We start from the raw sequence: 27,791 nt of genomic DNA on the forward strand, positions 1-27,791 counted from the left end.
TGGGCCTCAGCCCTAGCCCTTCACACCCTCCTTCAAAGTCTCCCAACGGCAAGTGCTATTCCCAAGCAGGAATTTCGCAACACCGTCGTTATGCAAATCCCAACGCCTCAAAATTTAGTCGTCGTAAGTACGCCCAACGACAGTCATGCCATTCCGCTGAGTAGGCTACATCTGGACAAATCGGTGGAGTACAATATGTGATGATTGGGTTTTTATAGCGCAAGGCCGACTAAGTGCAAAGAGCGCCAAGGAAAAGTTGCTTTATGAGTACGAAGTGATAGTAAATGTAAAATTTAACCGTGTAATTGGCAGCCTAGGTTCCTAACAACCCAGAGAACGGGCTGGATTTAGGAAATTATACCCAATAATTGATCACGTCTATGTCACCAATCAAGAAATACAAAAATTCGAGGAGTATAACAAGGCCTTTTACATGGCATTTATAGACTACGAAAAACCGCTTGATTCAGTGAGCATCGCAAGAGTTCTGGAAGCATTGAAAGGCCAGCGAATTCGGAGACCTACTAGGGCTCCTATACGACATATACTAAGGATGTAACGGCAGGGTAATCTTTCACAAGTAAATCGACAAATTCCCGACCCGAAAGGCCGTCCAAAAGGGAGACACCATCCCGGCAAAGCTGTCCATAGCATGTATGGAAAGCTATTAAGGAAGCTTGACTTCGAGAACACGCAATTACGAATAAACGGAAAATACTTGAAACATTTATGGTTTTCAGATGGCATGCTCTTGAAAAGGGATTATGTAGAACATGCGTCATACGTTCTGCCATTTTTTGCAATTATTTTAAATTTTTCTCTGTTTTTTTAGTTTTTCAAAATTTCGTTCAACCAATTATCTCCATCTACGCCATTATAACGATTACAGGTTGAACTTTCATGAAACCTGCATTATTGTGCAAGTGCGGGGCGTTACACGTTTCGCCATTTTTCTTAATGTTTTATATTTTCTTATTTTTTAGTTTTTCAACTCTTTGTTCGACCAATTATCTCCATTTATGCTATTATAACGATTACAGGTGGAACTTTCGCGAAACCTGCATTATTGTGGAAATTCCATGCGTTATACGTTTTGCCAATTTCCGTATTTTTAAATGTTCTTTTTATTTTTCCAAAATTTTGTTCGACCAGTTACCTCCATTTACGCTATTATAGCGATTATGGGTGGAGTTTTGGCGAAATCTGCATTATTGCGAAAGTGCAGGGCCTTACACGTTTGGCCATTTTCCGTATATTTTTTTTATTTCTCTTTTCAATTCGAAGTTCGATTGATTGATTGTGGGGGTTTAACGCGCTGACGCAACGCAGGCGATGAGGCGCGCCGTAGTGGAGGGCTCCGGATTAATTTTGACCACCTGGGGATCTTTAACGTGCGAAATTCTAAGTTCGACCACTTATCTCCATTTATGCTATTACAACGTTTACAGGTGGAACTTTCTCGAAATCTGTAATATTTTGGAAATTTCATACGTTATACGTCCTGCGATTTTCCGTAGTTTTTTAATGTTTTGCTTATTTTTCAGTGTTTCGAAATTTCGTTCCACCGATTATCTTCTTTTTCTCTGTTATAACGATTACGGATTGAAGTTTCGCGAAATCTGCATTGTTGTGGAACTGCAGGTGTTACACGGTCCTGGCTGTGGGGGTACTCGTCAAAGAATGCTACGCATTAAACAGCTGTGCTAGAGGGTGGGGTGTGCATTAGTGCTGGTCAACAAGTCACTTCGCACCGCCTAATTTTTTGACAATGAGCTGCTACCTGATGCGTTCCACTTGCGCTAGTCTCTAGTATCACTTGATAGCCTGCACGTCAGTATTCGTTGATGCTTCCTATGCTGTGACCCCTGCAACACAAGGCCAGATAATTCTCGGCACTGGTTGAGGGAGGGGTGGCAGGGTTATGCCAGAGACTGGAGTGAGTGGGCATCTAAAAAGCGGTTACATTTCGTCTCGGTGGCCGCTCTCGGTGATGTTTCAATCGGGTAATGGCTAGTTTTCTATGGATAAATGATCCAGATGCCACTTGGTTGTCCAGGATAATGGTTGTGAATTCAGGGTGCGCGGTTGCCGGGACACTATAGCTTTAATGCGCAGCACTCTGGCGCCAAGTACTGTAGTTCGATGGCGGCGTCTTTCGGGTTATTGAGCGAACAAAGGAAGAACTCAAACCGTAAAACACCGAATTCCTACCCTCTTTAATAATTACCTAAAATAAAATATAGATATTTTCCAGCTAAATACTAGAAAATTGAGAAACATGTTTCTTACATACGATTCCCCATGATAACCTATTGTTGTTGTCTTTTTCCTACGCTATTGTTCGAATGCTGACCTACATTACTTTGTATGAGTGAGAATTTTATTGCGCTGTACATCGGATACGTTCGTATTTCTTTATGGATAATTAGCGCGTATATAGAAGTTGTATTACGTTGCCATGGTACGATTTACCACTACGTCAAATTAATATTGCTATGTATACTGTTTATTTCTTGTGCTTATTATTGTTCCATGTGCCCATGACTTTTGTTTGGATTACTATGTATAATATATTAATCTGCTATTTTTTATTGTTATTTTGTATACTGCGTATTGAAAAGTTGGTTTTGTTTTATTTTTTTGTTATTGTTGTTGTTGTCAGTGCTATGCCAATCGCTGTAGCCAGGAGGGGGGATAGGGCTTGTCAAGCTGTTCGCACGGCTTTTTCCCTCTCCTCCTCCATCGCCGATGGAAATTGACCCAATAAAAAAAACTGAAGCCACAAATAAAACGGAGGAGGACTGTATGGCGAAAGTAGGAAGAGGAGGATGGTTTGCCGGTCCGGCGCGACACGCGCTCCGCGGTGGAAACGCATGGCGAAAGTTTGCGCGGTAGGCAGGAAGTTATGCCTCACGGTGGCGACGCACTGCGAGATGACGCATAGCACCGCAGGTTATCGTTTGCTCCATGATGACGCGTTCACTTACTGAGACGCAGTTGGCGGTCCCTTCCCAAGACGCTGATTGCGATCATTTCCTAAGACGCACTTCGCGCTGATAACGCAGAGGCTTATCATCCCTGGCATTTGCGAGGGAGCTTTAAACACGATTTACAAGAAGCTCGGCACGCTGATGCGCTGCGATATAACGGCAAAGTAGCGCGTGCCGCGGTGAGTTCGCTCCTCACGCGATCGCTTCCCGAGACGCAGCAGCTACGCGCCTTGACCGAGAAGACTGCAGTTCGCGCTGCGCACAAATTTCGCAATAGGGAGCATCGTATTTATCAGTCATTTTTTGCTTCTGTATTAATTAAAGGAGGAAGCTCGCTAGAACGCTTCCGACGTTGGACAAAACAGCCATCGCGGAATTCGCACGAGTGTATGCGCCTACAGCGTCTTTGAAACGGCCTAACGAACTCTGCCACTGTATCACTGGACCTGCGGCGTCTTTTCTGCACCCTTCCAGCTCGCATGCATGGTGCGGGGTAGGTCAGCAATGTTCGTGCGGTCTCTTGTTTCTTGTGGAATTCAGTACGCAAATCCAAACCGCATCCGGTACGCCCGGTATTTACCGTTATGCAGCTATTAGATGGGGCTCCTTAAGCTCATCCACGGTAGTGTGCAGTCCTATGCTGTAGTTTCAAACTTCATGGGCTCATTTGTAGAGCGAGGGCTTGTTTCATTGCTTTTCAAATTGACCTTCCTAGCTTCTTCTGTTCTCACTGCTTTATTTTACCGTACACAGCAATATACACAATCCCTGCAACCGTGCAGACCTTCTCCAACCTTACAGTGTCCGGTTTGTTCGTACCACGCGACTTGCCATTCTGCTGACCATGCGGGTGACTTGAGTGGTTTTGACTGCACGAGTTTTTGGAACTTTTGCATCCAAGCGAGTGTTTCGAACTGTGAGAACCAGAATATTTACAGAACAGGTGGGTCGGATGTTGAACAGTTCAAGAGATTTTCTGCATTTCGTGCCTCTCCTGACAATCACAACCTTAACTTCTGGGTGGCACTCCACCCCTCACCTTCTACAGCTAAGCGCAGCATATTCCTGTTGCTTGTTTCAATCTGTCTCGGTCAAGATTTCAGAGGTCATGTAGGCCGCTTGATGACGTATACTTGCCTTCACACTTCCTACGAGCAGGATCAGCAGCAATCTACTGTGTTCCATGGAAGGACTGGGAGCGATATGGGCCAAATTCAGCGTGATTGAAAACTATAGACCAATAAGAGAACACAATCAAGTTCCCCTGTTACCCCGCAAATATTTACAATTATTTCCATGCACAAAATCTCCACATATCCCCATGGCCTGGTTGGCAACCTTTCTCACGCAAAGGAAATAAAGGAGAAGGAAATATTTGAGGTTGCACAAAAGAAGTTTCCCAATTTTCAGTTCCTCTATCACGCGTAGCCAGTAAAAATGGCCTCCGGAAAACGGAAAAAACACAAAACTTCCTTAGTCTACCAAATTCTAGAGAATAATATAAAAGTACAATTAAACTTAAAATGTATAAAATTTTTTTAACCGCTTCACTATGCATCCAGCCTATGCACGGCTGGAAAACGCAAAATGATACACTGGCAATTGCCGGGAAATACAAGACCTTACGCGAGCCGTTCGTCCCCATCCCGCTGGCGGACCCGTCGGCAATTAGACGACAGTTTTTGACTTCTTCGACATCTTTCACCAAGGTGGGCAACTTCCGATTTGCCGGATTTCAAAGATCGAATATACAGTCTCCTTAGAAGACAAACGGCGCCATCGTGCGAGGCTGATGTCGTAACCAAGACTCACAGCAGCACGTGGCACGTGCTGAAAGATGCACAAAGCGATAACGTTTTTCATTTTCATTAGCCTTTGCGCTTCTGCCATAGTGACGCAGGCGAAAGACAAAGCGGTATCTACGTCTCTACACCTCACTATCGGCACGCACGTGCCCCCAATGCCATCAGAAAAAAATGTCTTGCCCTCTATTTTCGGCTGGAACACCTCACCGCCTTGGAGCAGGACGGACTTGTCTGCGCCCTCGTCCGCTTCGCCAGGGCCTCGATTATGCGGCCCCTTGTGAAAGCGGGTCGTCGCGCTGTATGTGTGTTTCCCCTTGATTGCGCTGTGTTGGTTGGGGCACTCCAGACCAAGCTCTCGCTTACCAGTAGCCGTCTGTCGTCCTTAGTCCTGTCCAGCGAATTTCAACATTGCCGGAACCACAGCGCACTTCCCGACTCTTCACAGCAAGCTTTACCATACGCTTCACCACTCCCATCGAGGTTCCTCGTCTCCCGGACCCAGCATAAGGTCAGCCAGCAGTGTTCGGGGTCACTCGCGTCGCAGTGTTGTGTGCGACGAGGTCGACAATACTGGAACCACTCTCTTGTGCTGGCTCTTCACCTTTGGAACCTTTTTTTAAATGCAGAGCATTTCAGTAACTCACGATGTCACCCGCGTTGGCGTCCGTGGTCCGCATCGCTCCCCCTACTCTATATAAAGAAATAATACTTACCGGCGCCAGGTTACGATCCCACGACTCTGCGGGCGGAACGCAAGGTGCACGTCGCTCTAACCACTGCGCCACAAGGCCGACACAGAGTAGAAGTTTACGAACGCGCCTTATATCCTTGACTCATTCAACAGTCGGCCACAGTTGCGCCCTCTCCCCCGCGTCCTCCTCGCCTTCTCTGCGCTCGCAACACCCTCTCTCGCCGCATTCGGTTCGCGCGCAAGAACAGGTGGGGGCGCTCGCATCGCGCTCTCTCGCCGCGGTCGGTTCGCGCTTAAACCACATATGTCGTTCGTGCGCTCTCCGGTCGCTAACATCTGTGGCGTGATCGTGACGTCAACATCACGCGTTCGTGTGGTGGCGTGATTTCGGCGCTATAACACTCTCTCGGGAGGGGCATTGGATTGGATTCGATTGGATTGGCTTGGATTGGCTTGGCTTGGATTGGTTTGGATTGGATTGGATTAAAGTGGATTGCGTTGGATTGTGTTGCGTCATAGCCGCTCCACGTTGCGCCATAGCCGCGGCAGGGGGTTCACGGCACGTTTCACGTTTCACCATCGACTTCATCGACAATGTCTACGCTGGAAGACAACAATTACAACAACAACAACAACCAATACGTAATCCATACGACTTGCAGGCGCGCACCCCGCGGAAATGCTCTCATTTGATCGTGCCCCTCGCGAGGGGGATGTTTGCATAATGCGTCGACACGGGCGACGACTGGACGGGAAACTTTTTTTTTGTCTCAATTCTATCTATTTATCTCCCACTGCATTCCCATCGCAGCACTGGGGCGAATGCAGGTGGACGCCCACACGAGTTGAATAGTCCCCACACCACTTCCTTTCTTTCCCAACCAATGACTGAGCCATTCAGGCAACTTAAACAGGCCGATTTCCAGGAGGGGTGTAGTTCGCTTGTAACCCTGCCGCCCCGGGAGGCTGCGAAGCATGGATGCGAGTGCCTTTAGGCGGTAAGAAATCCGTGTTGGAGCAGCACAACAGTCGCAGCAGCAACAGCAGCAGCGCCCGTAGAGTCAGGAGAAGAGGAAAAGAAAGCACCGGAATAGTGTTTCTTGGCTTCAGCCCCATGTAGGCAGGTTAGAAATCTTGGTTTTCCTTGAGGGCAGCAGGAATAGGGTATGGGTCTAGGCAATGCATGTGTTGTGTTGATGTAGGGTGTCGCTTGCGTTAACGCGTTCGTTGTGGAATCAGATGGGTGATAAATTACGCTCCACGTCGGAACTGTTCATGATGCCGCCCGCGCAATTCTACTACACCATTGCCTGCAGCGACAGATCCAGATCGTATGGATTCAAGCACACCTGGGAAAGAGAGGGAACGAGGCTACGCATGCCCTCGCGAGACGCGAGATATGACACGCCGCTTAAAGGATCAAAGAAAATGCCACCTCGGACAGATCTACTGCCGCCCTTACATACACAGAAATCACCCGACATCTACGTCACGTCCGACGCACCTTTTCCCCTTTCCCCCAACACCTATCCATCGAGCAGGCGCACCACTACCGCGCCTTGCAATCAAACACCTTTCCATACCCCAAAGGGTCTGCCACTACACAAAAGAGTACTTCCCCAAGGTGCCCCTTTTGTGGAGCGGACGGCACCCTGTTCCACGTGGTCGGTCTACGCCCCACCCACCCTCTGCTCAAAAAGAATCCTTTCAACTCTCCTGAGCTCTGGACGCGCGCCCCGTCTGGCTCATGCATGTCCGACCAGCTTCGGCTGGCGCAGCGGGCTGTAGTGGCTGGCAATGCATACATGGTTCTGGACAAAGCACTGTAGCTTCTCAAGGTTGAAACTTTGCCAACAATAAAGCTATTTATCATCATCCTACAGGTTTTGTCGCCTGTTAAGCCGCCATAGCTTGGCTGGAGCGGGTTTCGTTCCACCAATTGTTTTTGTTTTTTTTTATTACGGGGAGCACGGAATCAATAAAGGAATAAAGGTTCATCACGACCATGTAAGGTAACTACGCGAAACGTTCCCGAAGCGATACGTTCTGTCGTTTGCAGTAGGCTGGTCCAAATTGTTACGCCTTGCCAACAATGCAGAAATGTGCTATTATGAGACCCCACTTTCTGCTAACATCACATCAATGTAAAATTACACCACTCAAGGCCCGTTCCCACTGTGGAAATAGTTTGGCAATTTTGTCAACGAGAGCGAAACATTTCTTTGGAGGCCCTGTAACACCATGCCTGCAGCAACTGTTGAGAAACATCCCACTCGCAAACTCCAACAAGCCCCTACAGTTGGGCAACAAGTTGTCAAGTTAGAAAAACCACCGAGCGAGGAGTCATCGCTTACGCCCACGCAAGACATTGGCAAATCCCAGGCTGAGGAAGCATCGTCGTAACACGAAGCTTTGACCATGGCATGTATGGGTTGGAAAGAATAAGAATGGGACATTATTCAGCGATATTGAGCTTGGTGCACTTGCTGGTTTTTCAGAACCGTCACCCGCAGGAGGTGCGTAGAGAACCGCGAGACGTAAGGAGAAACACTCAAAGCATTCTCCCTTGCGAAGAGACGACCAGCTCCTAGCGCAGAGAACGTGATATCCACAGGACCTATAGATTCCCAGGCAACCCCCTTCTACAATCCGCTGCTTTAGCCAACCATACGTGCGCTGTTTGAGGAAGCAAGCATTGTCTCGTGCAACATTGCCACGCCCCCACCCCCCTTCCCGCCTTACCGCGAGCCGCTTACCAGTCCCTGGGAGCGCCAAAAACTTAGGCTATTTAACGTTTTCGGCCGTAAGATGAAACCCAGTGCCGCACGAAGCTCAAAAGCAGAAGCAGCAGCAGCAGCAGCGCCATAATAAATGGGTGTATATAGAAACAAAGCTTCACTTTAACAATGCAGGTGTTTAGTGCACTACTATGATAGAACCATGATAGCTTTTAAAGAAAGGTATTCCAGTGCTCTGTGCGCTAGGGAAAACATCTATGCTTAAAAAGGATCAAGACAATGTTAATACGTTATGGAGCGTACAATACATGGTGCTCGTAGCAGCCATAAAGAGTTTGTCTCTAGTTAGGTTACATTACCTTTATCTAAACTACATGAGCGAGCAATAGATATTGAGCAATGAGGCCCTGATTCGTATTCATTGCTCCTTTCGTCCATAGCACTATCATAAGGCAAGTTGCCGTAACCAATGTATTGTGCCCTGGGTGCCACAAAGCAAGAGCAAGACATATTTATGCTCCGTGCCTGGTTCCCTTTTGTACCATTTTTTCGACAAAATAGCTGTTGACAACAATGAGCACGCAAACAGTGGGCTCATTGTCGTCAACAATGAGGCCGCTGTGATTTTCTGTGGGCAATACCTGAATGCCACTCAACAATTTCATGCTCCTATATCTTTAAGCACGTCGTGTGGTCTGCATGTTGGTTTCGCGGGAAGCCAAAAGCCGGTTAAAGCCACATACAACCACTGCAGTCGGGCCGATGTCAGAAGCTGTGTGCTTCGTAGACGCGCTTGATTCACGATCGAATGCGACGTGAAAGTAGTACGAAAGGAGTGCGCTTACTATGGTTGAACTTTTTACGTTCGCCGACCCATGCTGCAATGGCTATGTACGCTGTGCAAGGCTGGCAGTATCTTCGGCCCGGACCAGACAAAAGTTACTTGTTCGACTGCGAGATCGCACCCAGTGAAAAAAAAAAAAAAAACAATTGGTGGAACGAAACCCGCTCCAGCCAAGCTATGGCGGCTTAACAGGCGACAAAACCTGTAGGATGATGATAAATAGCTTTATTGTTGGCAAAGTTTCAACCTTGAGAAGCTACAGTGCTTTGTCCAGAACCATGTATGCATTGCCAGCCACTACAGCCCGCTGCGCCAGCCGAAGCTGGTCGGACATGCATGAGCCAGACGGGGCGCGCGTCCAGAGCTCAGGAGAGTTGAAAGGATTCTTTTTGAGCAGAGGGTGGGTGGGGCGTAGACCGACCACGTGGAACAGGGTGCCGTCCGCTCCACAAAAGGGGCACCTTGGGGAAGTACTCTTTTGTGTAGTGGCAGACCCTTTGGGGTATGGAAAGGTGTTTGATTGCAAGGCGCGGTAGTGGTGCGCCTGCTCGATGGATAGGTGTTGGGGGAAAGGGGAAAAGGTGCGTCGGACGTGACGTAGATGTCGGGTGATTTCTGTGTATGTAAGGGCGGCAGTAGATCTGTCCGAGGTGGCATTTTCTTTGATCCTTTAAGCGGCGTGTCATATCTCGCGTCTCGCGAGGGCATGCGTAGCCTCGTTCCCTCTCTTTCCCAGGTGTGCTTGAATCCATACGATCTGGATCTGTCGCTGCAGGCAATGGTGTAGTAGAATTGCGCGGGCGGCATCATGAACAGTTCCGACGTGGAGCGTAATTTATCACCCATCTGATTCCACAACGAACGCGTTAACGCAAGCGACACCCTACATCAACACAACACATGCATTGCCTAGACCCATACCCTATTCCTGCTGCCCTCAAGGAAAACCAAGATTTCTAACCTGCCTACATGGGGCTGAAGCCAAGAAACACTATTCCGGTGCTTTCTTTTCCTCTTCTCCTGACTCTACGGGCGCTGCTGCTGTTGCTGCTGCGACTGTTGTGCTGCTCCAACACGGATTTCTTACCGCCTAAAGGCACTCGCATCCATGCTTCGCAGCCTCCCGGGGCGGCAGGGTTACAAGCGAACTACACCCCTCCTGGAAATCGGCCTGTTTAAGTTGCCTGAATGGCTCAGTCATTGGTTGGGAAAGAAAGGAAGTGGTGTGGGGACTATTCAACTCGTGTGGGCGTCCACCTGCATTCGCCCCAGTGCTGCGATGGGAATGCAGTGGGAGATAAATAGATAGAATTGAGACAAAAAAAAAGTTTCCCGTCCAGTCGTCGCCCGTGTCGACGCATTATGCAAACATCCCCCTCGCGAGGGGCACGATCAAATGAGAGCATTTCCGCGGGGTGCGCGCCTGCAAGTCGTATGGATTACGTATTGGTTGTTGTTGTTGTTGTAATTGTTGTCTTCCAGCGTAGACATTGTCGATGAAGTCGATGGTGAAACGTGAAACGTGCCGTGAACCCCCTGCCGCGGCTATGGCGCAACGTGGAGCGGCTATGACGCAACACAATCCAACACAATCCACTTTAATCCAATCCAAACCAATCCAAGCCAAGCCAATCCAATCGAATCCAATCCAATGCCCCTCGCGAGAGAGTGTTATAGCGCCGAAATCACGCCACCACACGAACGCGTGATGTTGACGTCACGATCACGCCACAGATGTTAGCGACCGGAGAGCGCACGAACGACATATGTGGTTTAAGCGCGAACCGACCGCGGCGAGAGAGCGCGATGCGAGCGCCCCCACCTGTTCTTGCGCGCGAACCGAATGCGGTGAGAGAGGGTGTTGCGAGCGCAGAGAAGGCGAGGAGGACGCGGGGGAGAGGGCGCAACTGTGGCCGACTGTTGAATGAGTCAAGGATATAAGGCGCGTTCGTAACCTTCTACTCTGTGTCGGCCTTGTGGCGCAGTGGTTAGAGCGACGTGCACCTTGCGTTCCGCCCGCAGAGTCGTGGGATCGAAACCTGGCGCCGGTAAGTATTATTTCTTTATATAGTGTAGGGGGAGCGATGCGGACTACGGACGCCAACGCGGGTGACATCGTGAGTTACTGAAATGCTCTGCATTTAAAACTATCTTTACGATATTCCGCGAGCTTTTGGTCGTCTCTTACTTGCGCTTCTTTGTCGCAGCGTAAGCCAGTACGCTGCGTTTCCCTGAAACGCATCATTGTATTGTTTAGAAGCTGAAGAAACTCCTATGCCAAACCCACTAATTTGCGTCATCGCAATATTTGAGTGTGGTTTCGTGACGCAAGTGGGACGGTGCTTCGAAACTTCTTCCAACAAGCTCATTCAGCAACGCGATATTCGTGTCTTAAATTAGCACGTTTCATATTTATCTTAAGCTCGCAAGCTTTTCCTTGGACTGGTTTGAACTGCCGAGAGTATTCGACCTACTTAAGATTCTAATAGCACTATTTTGGGTGATTAGCTTCGCAGAACGACCCAGTGATCTACTCTCAATAAATTCATCGTGGTGAAAAAAAGCGCTCAAAAAACACGGGCGAGGAAGGAAGCCGCGTTGTCTGGTTCTTTCTTTGTCCCCTTTGGTTGAGCTCTTTTTTCGCCATAATGATCATCTCCGCATACGGTACAAATCGATTGCGACAAGCTCTAGTCCATCTCTTCATACTGACAGCTCTTTTTGTAGTACCGTTGCCACAACCAAATGCTCCAAGGCAGCGTGCATGCGTGCTTCAACACTGTTTGTAGCGAGCGTCAGATATCGAATGTTTGTTATACCAAGACAACTTTGTGGCTTTTTTCTGTGCTTTATTTTGTGTCCGTGTAGTGTGACAGTCTGTTGGGCAGCGTCGTTGCTTCGGTACTTTCGGCTACAAGGGAGAGGGGTTGTAGTCAACAGGATTTGTTTATGTCACCGGAGTGCTTCTGAAGCATGAACAAACCTTGAAACACGCACTATCAAGCAAAAAACCTGTAAACAGACACGTTTCGCGCACCAATGCCACTGCACAGCAGCAAATCAAGATGGAGGCATTGCAATCACTCCAGCGTTTAGTTCTTCCACAGAGTATTCTTCCCACAGCTTCCCTTCAGCTAGGCTTACTTGACTTCGACATGGTAAAACAGCGCACTAATACGAGGACACAAGAAAAAGGCGGTGACATGGTACGAGCGCTAGCGCTCGCCCCGTGTCACCGCCTTTTTCTTGTGTCCTCGTTTTAGTGCGCTTTTTTACCATGTCGAAGTCCCATCACCAACTAGCCCAAATTTGGGCTAGCGCTCGTCCCGTGTCACCGCCTTTTTCTTGTGTCCTCGTTTTAGTGCGCTTTTTTACCATGTCGAAGTCCCATCACCAACTAGCCCAAATTTCTGCCCTGAATAGGCTTACTTGACGCATGCTTTTATTTTATTACCAGACCTTACCTTACGCAAATAAAACGTATGGTTGCGAGCCAGGTATAAACCGATTTGTTTAGAGCTGCAATGTATCTGGGCAAGGCACAAAACAATGAAGGAAAGCACATGCAAATTGGAAACAAACCTTCTTGGTAAGACATTCATTGCGTTAACAAAAACGTTAAAATTTAAACTTCTAAGTAGCTCTTCCTCCATTTGAAATCACTTTTGAAGACGCTCCCACGCAATACAATGTGCTTGTCCAGCATGCTTCTACTTTCTTAGTTGCTCTGGAAGTATATTCATCTTCGTTTGTCGCCGCCATATATATATTACGATACGGTTAGCCTACGGCGTGTCATTCACTGCAGTGGTCCCAGTGTAGTGTTATTAAAGAGACGCAAACAAATTCGAATCCTAAAAGTTTCCTACCTTCGAATGGCAAACTGAAGGCGCGTGTTCGAACAAGTGGCAACAGAACACATAGCAAACATACCACTGGTGACCGTGGCTCAGACTGCAGTGACGTCTCACTCCAATAAAGGCATTACTCATATGCGTTGTTCAAGCACAGAAAGCTAGACGTGTTGCATCCCACGCCTTCCCATAAAGTGTAATATGCCTGAAATTAGTTATTGAAGCGCTGAAAAATTACAAAACACTTTGATGGACTAACTCGCTTCGTTTGAAAATTTGCCAGTTGTCTGCCTCTGTGTCCGAAGGCGACAAAATCTGAACAACTTTTAATAAAAACACCAAATATTTGGTGTAACCTAAAGAAAGCATTTTTCAACACTCAGATATGTCTCTACACCTGCTGAAATGGTGAATAAGAGCCCCTTTGTCATGAGCAATCCCCCGAAGAGAAAAACCTCCCGAAGAAGAAGAAGAGAAGACGAGGCTACGCTCCGGGAACCGACCCAAACGTGATCGGGGCCTCACGGCGCCTAAGGCCTACTGACTGCACAGGAGTTCCAGGCTACGATCCTAGAGGGAGACCCCGAGGCAATGCTCCGCCGGTGGCTCTAGGTTGCCAGCTAGGCTACCGGACTGAGACGCTCCGGGTACGGACCGACGCCAGTTCAACATCGCACCTAGGGCTATGCTCCCTTGGCTGTTGGCGGCGGCGGATTGGCCCACTTCCTGCAAGCCTCTACGAGACACGACAGTTCCCTTGATGCCTACACCAAACAGGAAGACATCTCCTGTAACGTGAGGCGACGCCGTCCTTCACGACTTTTAGGTGAACTCGAACCGAAAGAACGCTTCTTTGATTGTTTACCGTTACTCGGCGTGTGCTCCGAAATATCGTCCTCCTCAATAAAACGTTTTTCTGTGTATCGTGTCCACTTAATTGACGTGACTCCCTTTATTCGTCATACATGATCGGTCTGCTTTGTCGCTTTCCTTGTTTGTGGCTGCGTCTTTTTGTGACAGTGCTGCTCTGACGCGCGCCCTTTCATGGCGTGCTGCTTTGTCCTTGAACTATGTTTTTGCTGCACTTGCACGGCGCACGCTGTTATTTCGAACACGCATGCCCGCATGCGGACGGCAATAGCCCACCTGTACCTGTACACCCATATTTTTCAACGTCGCTACAAAGAAGGCACGCAGCACCAACCTGGTCTTTTGTTAACAACGCTACCGAAGACTCAGCAAAACGGCATCTTTCGACATACTTTTGATGCTGATAGCTATTATACGCGCTACCTTTGATTCGCATTCGGAACGACGTCAGTCGCGCGAAGCCGCTGAGCACGTAGGACAACCTAAGCCTACCAGAGTTGACTGAGTAAAACGCATAAACAACGAAATGGCGCTGCCCATGAACCATCGCAGTGCAAACAAATGTCACGTAATGCTAACTGACCAATGATCAAGGCGGCGGCAGGGAACAACAGGAGAAAAGAGTGCCGATACTCTGTACCCTTATCTAGTGACACTTGCCGAGCGCAAGCGACAACCCCGCCGAGACGACGAGAAACATTTCATACCCTCCTCCGTCACTATTTGTAGTGGTTTACAACACCTTTGCTGGCCGTCCACTTTCGCAGGGCGGGATGGCGACCTTTTTTTTTTATAGAGAGGCAATCCACAGTGCCCCATTTTCTCAACATGACTGACATGAATACGTGGAAACGCTCGCGACTTCAATGTCTAACTGTGCAGTGGACATTTTGTGACGTGTTTTGGGTAGCGCTTGCTTGTCCTCTCTGGTACGTGTCGCACAAATATTTAGGCCCTTTAGGGCCAACGATAGCACGCCCCCCGAACATGCTCGGCCTTCAACGGCGCACATTGACAGCACGTGGCTGTTGCTGTGAATCACGGTCGCCTTTTGCCAAACAACGTGACAGCTTACACACGTAGGTAAGGCACATCGCCCCACTGCCGGAACATTACTGGCAAGGTTAGCCACGGCGCAAATAATTGGAATACCCTCGAACAGGACACTCCTCACACACTTCGGTGTGGGATCCACACTTGGATGTGTTTGTGTTGCGCATTTTGCGGCCCACCCACACCCAGGCGCACGTTCAACCGGATATTGAATCCATTTTCGGTAGTAGGCCAGCGTGCAAAAAAGGCAGACTTTTTACACCGGGATTTTTTGTCTCAAACACCAGATGCGTTGTAGCGATAGCTGCGCCTGGAGAGCTCATAAGTTGAATTTAAAACCTCGAACAAGGGCACAGTCAACACTTTATCCCTGGCCAATACAGTCAAACTTCGGTACAACGAACACCACATTAACGAACTTTTCAGATTAACGAGCGTTTAAGAAATCCCACGCCGACTACTTATAGTTTTAATGTAAAATTATTTCACTACAACGTACTTCAGAATAGCGAACGTTTCAAAATAACAATCGTTTTATTTAGTTCCGTGCCATGTTAACAACACCTCAGTACTACGAACTCATATTTTCAAGGCCGGAGACTCTTAGAAGTCCGTTAAACAATCGCGACAACCGGGGCAGTGTGCTAGTAGACGACACGGCAAAGCGCAGCGAAGAAGAGGACGGCTTGCAACTTGCTCCGCGGAATGCGGCAGCCGATGCAAGAGGGAGAAAAAAGGTGAGGAGAAGAGAAAAAATGAATCATGGGTAGCCTTCTCCGTCCCGAAAGCCGCGGCCGCGATATTCGCGCTCACCCCAACTTTGTCTACGTTCCGCCGCTGCTCACGTGGCTTGCTGGATCTTCACGGACATCAGCGGAGCTGACAACAGAGGACATTGCCCAGACCGTGAGCGTTCAGGATGAAGAAGTGAAGATGGCAGCAAGGATGGCATGGACAACAATGCCTCTGAGGGTACTGCAGCAGCACTCGAAGACTACGACGAGCACGCGACGACTGCGGATGTGGTGGACAGCATACAGAAACTCCGCACATGTCCGGGAAAAAACCGCATGGCCACTGATTCACTCCCCAGGAATGTGTAAGAGTTTGAGTCCTTCGTGCTAGGAATCTTCTGCTACTCGCGCTAGATGAAAATCGCCAACCACTTTAAATAAACGCGCGTTGTTTCATGATCACTAGTGCATTTTTTTTGTGAAAAATGACTCCAAGGATGCACTGCTGTACACATAGGTCGTTTTAGGCATTGAAATACTATTTGTTTTCTTAAATTTTCCGATTTTCACTATGACGACCTTTCAGAATAACGAGCAATTTTCCACTGTCCCCTAAGTTCGTTATATCGAGATTTCACTGTACGCCGTAGTGCGTACGTGCGAATAGTTCAAAGGCATCATCATCATCTTAATCATTGCCGCCATTAGAACACGTAAATATTGTCGGCTGTGCCGGAATGCGTTTTTGGCGTAAGGCACCACCGACGCCGCAAGTCAGCTAATACAAGCTTCACTTGAAATCAGATAACAGCCGAAATCGAACAAACATTTTGGAGCGTTTTGTTTGCCGCTTCTTGTGCATTGTTCAGCTTGAAGTGTGTTCAATGTTAGCTTTGAGGCGACAACAGTAGTACTCTTTGAATTCCGTTGATATTTGTCGGGGATTCAGGCATCCCTAACGAAATAATCTCCCCTTACCAGAAAAGAATGACCTTTATCTGAACTTTGTCCTACTAATACCACTCCCGGCAATACAACCACCCCACCGACGCCGTCTGCTACCCTACCAGTTCGGTCCACGCTTGCAGGCCAGGAAAACGGCAGGAAAGGCCATATGTGTTGCTTCGAAAATACCCAATCGCTTACTGCCGAAGAAATAATCATCTCTATTGCAGCCACCAATGATTGTAATTTGTCCCGTATTTATCTTGCTGAAAAAAGGCCACATAAACTCGACCGTGCTGCATTACAAATCTCCCGCGACATTCCGATACGTCTTCCCGAAACGCCACATACCCAATAGCACCTACCAATTCGTGTGGGTATTCCCCAACCTCCCTAAGCCTCTCCCATCCGCCTCCACGGAGTGTTGGGAATGCTGGCTGACCAGCGCACGCCTCGGGGATCAGGTCAACCCGATCTCTCGGGCTATGGCAGCTGCTGCATGTGCCTTTAAAGAATATTTAAATGCCACCCACCGTATTTTCTTTTTTCCTTTATTTTTTGCCTCCAAACAGCGCTATTGAACAAAAACAATCCATGACCAGCTTTAAAAATTCAGTCTCAGCTCGAACCCACCACGGCCATCGAAATCCTCTAAACCCCAATCCAGGGTTTTCTGAAGTTGAACGAGGCAGAACATGCCGCCGTTTGTGCGCTCACTCTTCCAGCACGTCATGAAGGAGACAAGGAGCTCAGAAACTACCTGTACTACCAACGTACAGATGAATGTTCGCCCACTACCGCCTCGACAAAATTTGTGTCTCTCCCCCTCCCAGTTTTTCGAAGAATCTAAAGTGCCATGGTGACAACTCTAAAAACGTCCGCACATGCCTTCTCCTCCACACAGCACAGTGCTACTTGCGCCTTCTGTGCAACACGAGTAAAAGTACACTTGAAAGTGGGGGAATTACAAAAGACACCACGTTTAACAGACACCACAAGCCTCACCAGCCCCTCTCTCGATGAGCAACTACACCTGACCGGACGGGATCATGCGGCGACCACGCGGCAGGGCTGCCTGGACAAGCCAACTTTGAACACATGTGGACGATGCTTCTTCCTAACGTAACTTTCGACCATAATATATTTCTTCCAGTTGCTCGGCTACAACGGCCATGGGGCTGGGCCATGTCGGGCAGCTCCTGCACCCTATGTACGCGGCTAGACCACGTCCCCCGCCCCGTGTCTCCAGCCCGTGCTAAGCCCATGAAGACCAGCCGTGGCCATGTGAGGCGAGATCAGAACAGAAGATTCCGTTTCCCCAGCCCACACGTCCGAAGGGGGGGGGAGGCGGAAAAACAACTTTCGCTGAGCCCATTTCAGGTGACGCTCGCAGGCGTCAGACGGGGTGGAACCCTATTCACGAGTCCCATATGAGTCCAATAGCTCCTGGCCCCTGGACGCGAGCTCTTGCTGCGTCGGCAGGTCGTGGCTGGACATCAAGGTCTCCCATCGCTCGGGTAGGGGGGAAGGCGAAGGGGGAGGGAAGGTAGGGGATTCTTGAGCTCAGTACACTCCGCCAGAATGTGCGGCAGGGTGCCTTCCGTCTTTTTGCAGAACGGGCAGATGGGGTCGTGTTCTGCCGGGAACATCTCGTTCAATAAAGCTTGGTGCGCCAGTGACCCCGCTTGTGCGCGACGCACTATTGTATGTTGCTTCAGGTCGAGTTGCTGGTGCGGCACGGGAAGCCTGCACCCGGCGCTCCTGTACAGCGTGGTAATCTCGCGGTAGCTCGTAACTGGGTGCCGTAGCTCCGACTCGTCCTCGGCCCGGTCTGCTAGTTCGCGGGCGTAGTGGTCGGCGAGGGCGTTGCCTTCCACTGTCGAGTGTGCCCGAACCCACACGAGCTCTACGTCTCGTCCCGGTGGGCTGCGCTTTGCGAGAATTGCTAGGGCCGCGTGGGAGACGATCCCCTTGCGGTAGTTGCCGTAAGCCGTCTTGGAATCTGTGACGATCGTATGCACGTCTCCGTGCGTGAGGGCGAGAGCGATGGCCACCTCTTCTCCTTGGCTGGCGTCTGTCGTCCGTAGCGACGCGCTGGTCACCAGCTTGTCGATGGTCGTAACGGCGGCCACTGCTTTGCTGCTGTGCTGGGAAAGTCAGGCGTCCACGTAGAGGACCCGGTGGTCTGCTTCCAGCTGTCGGGCGAGTGCCTGTGCCCGCGCGGCACGCCTCTCGTCGTCCCTGCCGGCCTGCATATTGCGCGGCAGGGGCTTGGTCTTGAGCGCTTCCCTCCACGGCGGAGGTAGAGGGTGCTTGGGTATCTGTGGTTCGATGGGCCAGCCAATCTTCCGGAGGACTGCTCGGCCGTGCTCAGTCTGGCTCAGTCGCACTCTCTGGTTGGAACGATGAGCCTATATGAGCTCGCCTACCGTATTATGTACCCCCATGTCCAGCAGCTTCTGCGTAGACGAGTACTGGGTCCCGACTATCTTAGATGTTTCGTCGCTGTCCTGACGAGGGCGCTTTTGCGGGATCGGGCATCACCAACGGCATCATCGTCATCCGCAGCGGGAGGCACTCATTCACGGTTTGTGGTCATCACATTTGTAAACTTTGATCGCCTTCATCACTCCCTTGTGGCGTCTATCTTTACGGTCCCTTTTACCCAGGGGCAATGTCACGAGAAGGAAAAGTGCAAAGTGTCGGGTAGCGCCATGTTCATCCATCAAGGACGAGGACTAAGGGGTAGGCAGCACGCAACATGGCCGGGACTGGTATGGCCGTTTGTTCATAGATTGCCTTATCTTGTAAATGCATTGCTCTGCATCTACCATAGCTCCTGCCACCTCTGTCCTGCCGCCTCCTCAAGTTACTACATGGCGGCCGGCCAAAGGGCATGAACCATGAGATAGGCGAAGAATGTGCGTACAGCATTCGCATTGCGACCATGGAGAGCCCTCGCCAGCTACGCTCACACTTAACCTCTTCGTCGTCGGAGGCTGTACCAGAGTGCTAGGTTACACTGCTCGCTTCTTCCTCTTCTCGCAAAGATACATTCCTCAGAAAGCATGTTCTAAATGCGAAAACGGGACCAGTGGCAAAACCAGCAAGAAATTAACTGGAAAAGCTGTTAGGGCCTTCAAGATGGGCTCTGTACGTAAAAAAAGGCAATCGGCCTTCTAAATATGTTATTCATCGCAAGCAGCACACTACAGCATTCGCCGCAACACCGTTCTGTAGACGAGCCCGTTGTCTGTAGTTCATGCCGTCATACTTTTGGGCGCTCCAAAGACCCAAGTGTAGTATATATAATCAATATCTCTCCACTAGTGCGCTCCTTGTGTCTCATGTATAGCTTCGGCGCGTGCAACCAAATTTGTAGGCTCGTACATTATTGCGCAGTTAGCACGAGGACATCTTCGCCTACCTGGCGGCCAGCGGAGACCGTCGCCTGTGACCATGTCAACTCCTGCGTACAGCTTCTTCTGGAACTCAGACAAACAGTCAGCGTCGGGGAAAATGGCCGAGAAGCCACTGATGACAAGATCATCCGCATTCATAATTGTCTGCAAAGTATAAATCACAAATGGGGAGAGTTCGAATGTAGTACAAGAACGTCACAGACGTCGTGTTACCTTTTCATCATTGCAGTGCTGATTGCCTTATCAGTGACTCATCATATGGGTGCCCCACAATACAACCGACAGTTTTTGTGTTTTTAAAATATAGCACAATATTATTGAACAAGGAGAGTCCTACCCCAATAGTTTCTGAATTATTTGTTCCGGCCTGGTCAGACCTTCGGTAGACAAATCAATTACGAGAGGTCTTAAACACGACGTTATGAAACCGCGAATTGCACCTGAACAATTTTAAGTTTTTATCGATGCATATAGCGTGGACATTGAGCTACGTACGTACTCACAAGCTATCGGGTGCACCTCCACTTTGCTAGGAAACCTCAAAACTAGGAGAAGAGAACGCAATGACTAAACGCTTTGTACCCAGGAGAGAAAAACGCAGCTGGTTTTATCTGCGCTTCAGGTGTCACGCAGACACAATAACGGTAAAAAAATTTGTTGCTCTGAGAGTTTGCTTTTTTAGTTCTTGTTAACGCTCGGCCGTTTGGCCGATGCTCCCTTCTGTTGCTCGTCAGAGACTGCCATGTTTGACAGTATTTTGACTGCTCTTAAAAATTTATTCCGCTGAAGTTTTAATATAACAACTTCATTTCAGTAGACAGGCCGGAAAACAAAAGTGAGGCCTCATCTTCTGCTGCTCGTCAGAGACTGCCATGTTTGACAGTATTTTGTCCGCTGTTAAAATTTATTCTGCTGAAGTTTTAATATAACAACTTCATTTCAGTAGACAGGCCGGAAAACAAAAGTGAGGCCTCATCTATAAAAATATATGTGTAAACTCATAAAAGCAAACTGCCCAAATCGGAAAAGAGGGACAGCAGTCTGCAATAACTAACCAAAAAAAAATTCACGGAATTTATCATAGCGGGAGAAGGCGTGCACATACCGAATGATAGCATGACACAGATAAATTTAACAGGAGCCACCGGAGGGCAGAGACCTGGGTGAAAAACTGAAAACTATCTCAGCAAATTAATAAGCGGATAGGAAAAGCCCGTGAGGATGAAAGACAGGAGCCAGAAATCTGATTGCAGTGGGGGAGCTCTAAATTGAAGAACAGAAAGCAGAACAGTGACATTCGTGCCTAAAACAAGAGAGGATAGCAGAAGCATCATTAAAGGCGGACGATTAAGAGAAAAACCAACTAACCATTGAAAAAATACTCTGTATACACAAAACGATGAAACTACTGACATGACAAGTGACATAGATTGCACAATACATGTAGCAGAAGGGTATATGCAAATTTATATTGCAAAACGTTTCTCCGAAGCGATAGTACTGAAGACACCTGATTGGCTCCGGAGATTCCGGCAGTAACAAAAGGTGGTGCGAGACTCTACTAAAGGATCGTGGAGCCGTTGTACTAGAAAAGCTAGCCAGAATATTTTCAAAATGCACGAGCGCAATAAATAGACCGCTCCACCGGAATGATGTCCAGGTAACTTCAATCCACAGTAAAGCTGCTGCCAAGAACTTTAAGAATTGCTACACTAGCCGCACGTTCCGTTTGGTAAGAGGCCTTTTAACCAGATACAAATGACCTCTAGAAGTGACACACTAGATTCCGAACGGACAAACATGCTGGATTTCTGAAAGTATACCCCGTATTCAAATGAACGTAGTAATGGAGGAATGCACGCAGTGCAAAAACCACTTTTCACAAGACATATAAGATATTTGCAGTTATCAAATCAAATCAAATGAAGTCAAAGTTTATTTCACTCACAGTTACATCGAAATGAAGAAAGGTACATCGAAGGGGCAGGGAACAAAGCTGCAAGAATCAGCTTCACAGGGCCCTTGCCCCCGTCCAGCAATGGCCGGCGTGGGCGCTAAGAGGGTATATTGCCGCGAACCACGGAGCAAGATCTTGCTCCGTGGCCGCGAACCATGCATTGGGTTTGTTTATTTGTGTTTTGCTTTTGCCGCCCGGCTGCGCCAGCCTGTGTTATCGCTGTTGTCTCTGTGCCAAGGGAGGCGCGTGTTCCATTCTTTCTTTCTGCACCGCATGTGCCATCTCTTCTGATAGGGAGAGCGTTCCGAACGAATGTGAACAGCCTAGAACAAGGTTACTAGAATAAGCTCAGTTTCGGAGCTCCGCATCCCCGCCAGAGGAGGAGGGTGGGCCAAACGGCGGTCGCAAGAACTAGCGGCGCTGCAGTCAAGTCTTGCGTAGGGAGCCTACATGCGCCGCGCAAACGACGAAGGCGCGCCGCATGTAGGCTCCCTAGTCTTGTGACATCGCGACGCTCGACTTCCGTTCTCCGCTAGCTACATTCCTGTACTAGCTACATTCCCAAGAACAAGTTCTTCTAAACTACATTCCTGCGCCTAGGCACGCGTCAATCGCTGCAGACCCGCCTTTGCCTCGGGATCGCGCAGGAAGGAGGAAGAGCAACCGGAAGCCAATGGCAGTGACGTTGCCGGCGACCGACGATCGGCCGAATCAGGGGGGCGCCTCGCCGCTGCGTCAGCCGCGATCGCCGTTGCGTCAGCCGCGGTCGGCTCACTGCGGCGGCGCGCTCATCGGCTGAGAAAGGCGATCTTCAAAAATTGTTTACAAATTATCCGTACAACGTATGGGGCTCACACTTAGCTCAAAAATCCCCCGTTATGTGTTCTACCACCTGAATGCATTTGATTGCCACTTTCACAAAGCTATTCTGGGTCCCTTTAAGACCGCGTGCACCTGGCATGTCGGGTGAGTTCACATACGGCCGGACGAAACGAAAGAGAAAAAGCGCATCCCGAGGCCCCATTCCCGGAAAATGGGCCGTCGTTTTGAAACGACGCGGTAGCTCTATGCAAATGCATGCGTTCTGGGAAGAGCAGAAACCTCTGAGCCGTGTAACAAGAGCAGACGCCAACCTGTGGCACTGTAAAAGCGACAGGTAATACTGCGTGTCGCTTGTATACAGTGCCGCAGGTCGGCTTGCGCCCTTGTTACACGGCTCCCCTGACTGGTTTCTGCTCTTCCTCCGGCCCTGAAAGCGGCGCCCCAACCCCAGCACACATGCATTTGCATAGCGCTACCGCGTCGTTTCAAAACGACGGCCCATTTTCAGAGAATTGGGCCCGTGCTTCGAGATTTATTTCAAGTACATTCATTCTTTCCAGCTGAGGAAAATGGCGCTAGAAATTGTCCCACAAGGTCGGTTCTGCCCACCCGCTTCCGAGCGCATGCGGTTCACTGGCAGACATGTTGAAGGTGTGAGGTCTTGACAGATCGGACACTTGGAGAGGAGGGTCGAGGCGTATAAATAACGATGTCATTCAAACCACGTGGCGATCGCCTACTGGGAAAATGGTGGTTTAATGCGCCTCATGAAGCTCCAAACGTGACTGTAGTCGTCGGCGTTGTCCGTCGACACGAATGGTACCAAAATGGTAGCCGCTTTTAAAAGATTAGAAATAAAAAAAAACTGGCCAAGCTTGCCCTAGGTCGCGCAAGGCTTGAACCATAGAGAACCTACAGGATTTCTTTCTACGTAACCACTGAAGGATCCATCCCAACTCATTTGCACAAGTTTGAAATTGTTTATTTACATGTTTCGACGTCGCTTTGCACTATGCTAGTAGTAGTCGTCGTCATTTGCATTTACATAGTCGCCGTCATTTGTAATGCCAAGGATTACACGCGAGGTAGCGCTTGACGACAGCGCTGGAGTTTTTCTTTTTTTTTGCTAAATCCACTGCGTGAGCCGAAGACTCGGGGCCGCCCCGAGGCACGCGCTCAAGAGCGCTCGGCGTTTTCTCGCTCCTCGTGGTTTTTACCAGGTTTTCTTGTTGTTTCTAAAGCCACTGGGCGTGCACGGAACGCTCGGCAGTCACAGCCCTCACAAAATTGACTTTGAGTTTTTATAGACCCTCTATTGTGTATCTATATAATCAATAAAAAGTCAATTAAAACGCATGGCTTATAGACTGTGCCCGTTAGAAAGTCAACACGAATTTTATGTCCCAAACTCAACCAACATATTATTGTCCTCAAGACATTGACTTTTAATACACTTCATATTCCGTTTTTATAGACTGAACCAAAACTCCCATCCTAAAAAAATTTCCCCGCATTTCCCCGAGGGGAAGAATGTGAAAGTTCGAATGCACGAGTTGAATTTGCGCGGTTCGGTAATGTTCGCGAAAGAGAGATCACACACACACACACACAACTACAAAGAAAGAAAGATGCATTTATTCACAGACACCTATTTGTGTTGTCGTTGTACTTGATTGCTCGAGCGGATCTCAGCTTTGAAATTTCGTGTCAGAACTCCTTTAAGCGGGTGCATTAGCCCTTCTCACGCCCGATTCCTGGCCAATCCCCCACGTGGGTATGTGCCATGCACAGACACCTATTTGTGTTGTCGTTGTACTTGATTGCTAGAGCGGATCTCAGCTTTGAAATTTCGTGTCAGAACTCCTTTAAGCGGGTGCATTAGCCCTTCTCACGCCCGATTCCTGGCCAATCCCCCACGTGGGTATGTGCCATGCACAGACACCTATTTGTGTTGTCGTTGTACTTGATTGCTAGAGCGGATCTCAGCTTTGAAATTTCGTGTCAGTACTCCTTTAAGCGGGTGCATTAGCCCTTCTCACGCCCGATTCCTGGCCAATCCCCCACGTGGGTATGTGCCATGTCAGCGGCCAGGCAGCGCGCGCCCATCTCCCCCCGTTGCCAAGGAAGACGAGGAGATTCCTGGCCAATCCCCCACGTGGGTATGTGCCATGTCAGCGGCCAGGCAGCGCGCGCCCATCTCCCCCCGTTGCCAAGGAAGACCAGGAGCGCGCGCACCCGCAGCTGTTGCTATGTGGACGGACGGCGGTCGCCGGAATTCAGGGTCGCTTATAAAGTGCATTCGCACTTCAAACTTCGGCCAGTATAAAATCAACGGACGTTTTATTGCAAGAATGCAACAAGCATTTTATTGCCTTCAATATATTGAGTTTTAACAGACTCGCTATTGCGTTTCTGTAGGGTCAGTCGAACTCCTAATTTGTGTACTGTGGTCATTAGACAGGCAATAAACTTTTTATTACGAACACGCAGCAAGCATCTCACTTCCTACACGATGTTGAGTTTCAATAGGCTCTGTATTGCGTTTCTACAGCCCACCCACGGAGGTCCGTAGTTTAGCGGTGCATATATGTTGGAGGATATATTGCACCGCGTGCCCCGCCGCATGAGCCGAGATCGCGCGATGGACGGCCGTCACTTCTTGTGATAACTAAGGAGCGGTGGCGCCCGGGGTGACGGACATCACCGCCGGACAGTCTGAGCGCCTAAAAAGCTCCTCTGGTAAATCTTACCAGAAAACCAGACTCACAGGCAACAGGATATTACGACTATACTCAATAAAGCTTTTATAGAAAGGTAATAAAGATAAATTTAATAAAAACTCATCAGAAGCTCAATTCATAGCTCATATGCAACAGGATGTTATGGTTAAGCACAATAAGAATTTTATATAAATATAATTAAAATAAATTTAATGAAAACCCGTTAGAAACTATTCAAACTTGACTCACGCAACAGGATGATACGACCACGCTCAATAATTTATGTTTATTTTATTTGATTATACTGCAGACCTTCTTGGTCCAGGCAGGAGGGGTACAATGGGTATACAAACAACGATGTCAGGTACAGAAAGGCACAGACACAATCCAAGAAAAGAAGAAGAAAAAACTATTCAATTCCCGGTACTCAAAACAAGTGTCAGAATGCAAAGTTCAGAATCATGCGGAAAAGTACAATCCAATCCAAGGGGAAAAAGCTGCTTACAATGAATCCCCTATTAGTACATTTGCGTCTATTGTTCGAAACTTATAGTTTTAATCTTTTCAATAAAGGATTCTACTGTGTCACAGTTCACAGCTATTGATGGAAGTTGATTCCAAATGATCACGGAAAAACAGAGTTTTTGTGGATGTTGTTGTAACTTGAGGGCAGTCTTGTTGTCTTATTGTGGTTAGTTCTCGTGGAATGCCTGAAAGGTTCAAGAAGATGGTCTGATCTGGATATTGTATAATCCCCATGATGAAGAAGACACCGGAATTTAGGTTTAGGGTGTATCCTCCGTATGGAAAGACAATGAAGTTCGGCTCTTTTACACAGATTAGTAACACTGGTATACCTGGAGTAATCGGAAAACACAAATCGAACAGCTAAGTTTTGAACTGGAAATAGGGGTTCACAGCGCGGGAGACAAGGACGACGAAAAAACACAAGACGAGCGCTGAACTTCAACCTCAAGTTTGAACTTCAACCTCAAACTGAACTTCAAGTTCAGCGCTCGTCTTGTGTTTTTTCGTCGTCCTTGTCTCCCGCGCTGTGAACCCCTATTTCCAGTATGAATTACCAACACGCCCAAGCATCCACTCTACTGAGTTAAGTTTTGAACTCGCTCAATTTTATTAATGAGAAATTTTTGATATGGACTCCAAATTATATCTGCAAATAGACTTCAAATTAACATAATAATTTTAAGAAAGCTAATTAAGGTAAACGTAATAAAAACTCATCAAAAATTCTAATAAAACTTGATTTACACGGAGAGGATGTTACAACTATACTCAATAAGAATTTTATAGAAAAGTAATTGCGATAAATGTAATAACAATCCGTCTGAAACTCTATTCAAAGCTCACTCACACGCAACAGGCGGTTACAACTATACTCAGCGAGAATTGTATAGAAAGCTTATTGAAATTTTATAAAAACCCCACAAGAAACTTATAAGATACGACATTCAAAACAGGTAAGGCCTATTGACTAGGCTCTATTGACTTAATGAAGCGCGCTGGCCAATTTTTAATGGAAACTCAATAACAATATTCTATAAAATGTTAACAAAATGTTTATAGGACTGATTTGAGCAATCTCTATAACAAGTTTATTAAACCTCGATAAGCATATTTATGAGGGGGTGAGGCACGCGCTCACGAGCGCTCGGTATTTTTTATATTTTTCACTCAGACGGCGAACTTACAGCTTGTACAAACAGCTCCGCTGTTAAAACGCGTTGAAAAAAAAGCCGCCTCAGCCGTCACCGTGACGCACGCGCTCACGAGCGCTCGCTATTTTCTTGGTATTTTTCACTGAAACGGCGAACTTACAGCCTGTACAACCGCTCCACTGTTAAAACGCGTTGAAAAAATAAGTCGCCTCGGCCATCACCGTGACGCACGCACTCACGAGCGCTCGGTATTTTCTTGATATTTTTCACTGAAACGGCGAACTTACCGCTTGTACAACGTCTCCGCTGTTAAAACGTGTTCAAAAAAACAAGTCGCCTCGGCCGTCACCGTAACGCACGCGCTCACGAGCGCTCGGTATTTTCTTGGTATTTTTCACTGAAACGGCGAACTTACAGCTTGTACAACTGCTCCGCTGTTAAAACGCGTTGAAAAAAAAAAGTCGCCTCGGCATCACCGTAACGCAAGCGCTCACGAGCGCTCGGTATTTTCTTGGTATTTTTCACTGAAACGGTGAACTTACAGCCTGTACAATAGCTCCGCTGTTAAAACACGTTGAAAAAAAAAAGTCGCCTCGGCCGTCACCGTGACGCACGCGCTCACGAGCGCTCGGTATTTTTTTGGTATTTTTCACTGAAACGGCGAACT

At 48.3% G+C, this 27,791-nt stretch overlaps 1 protein-coding gene across 2 annotated transcripts in view; it reads right to left on the reverse strand.

Annotated features, from left to right (window-relative positions):
- Positions 1-20,550, reverse strand: part of LOC144145309 (fatty acid synthase-like) — a 37,824-nt gene extending 17,274 nt beyond the window's left edge. Inside the window, exons 1-2 of one of the 2 annotated variants that reach the window (XM_077676873.1) lie at positions 20,450-20,550; positions 19,952-20,090 (exon numbers count right to left, since the gene is read on the reverse strand). In XM_077676873.1, the coding sequence (XP_077532999.1) occupies positions 19,952-20,084 (133 nt within the window). In that variant the 5' untranslated portion in view covers positions 20,085-20,090; positions 20,450-20,550. Of the gene's footprint in view, positions 1-19,951; positions 20,091-20,445 lie in introns of both variants that reach the window. The other variant, XM_077676874.1, reaches the window with a different exon arrangement.
- Positions 20,551-27,791: the final 7,241 nt, after the last annotated feature.

This window comes from Haemaphysalis longicornis, unplaced genomic scaffold, assembly GCF_048455015.1.
Source record: "Haemaphysalis longicornis isolate Haplotype H1 unplaced genomic scaffold, Haemaphysalis longicornis Haplotype H1 scaffold_7, whole genome shotgun sequence".
Classification (NCBI taxonomy): Eukaryota; Metazoa; Arthropoda; class Arachnida; order Ixodida; family Ixodidae; genus Haemaphysalis; species Haemaphysalis longicornis.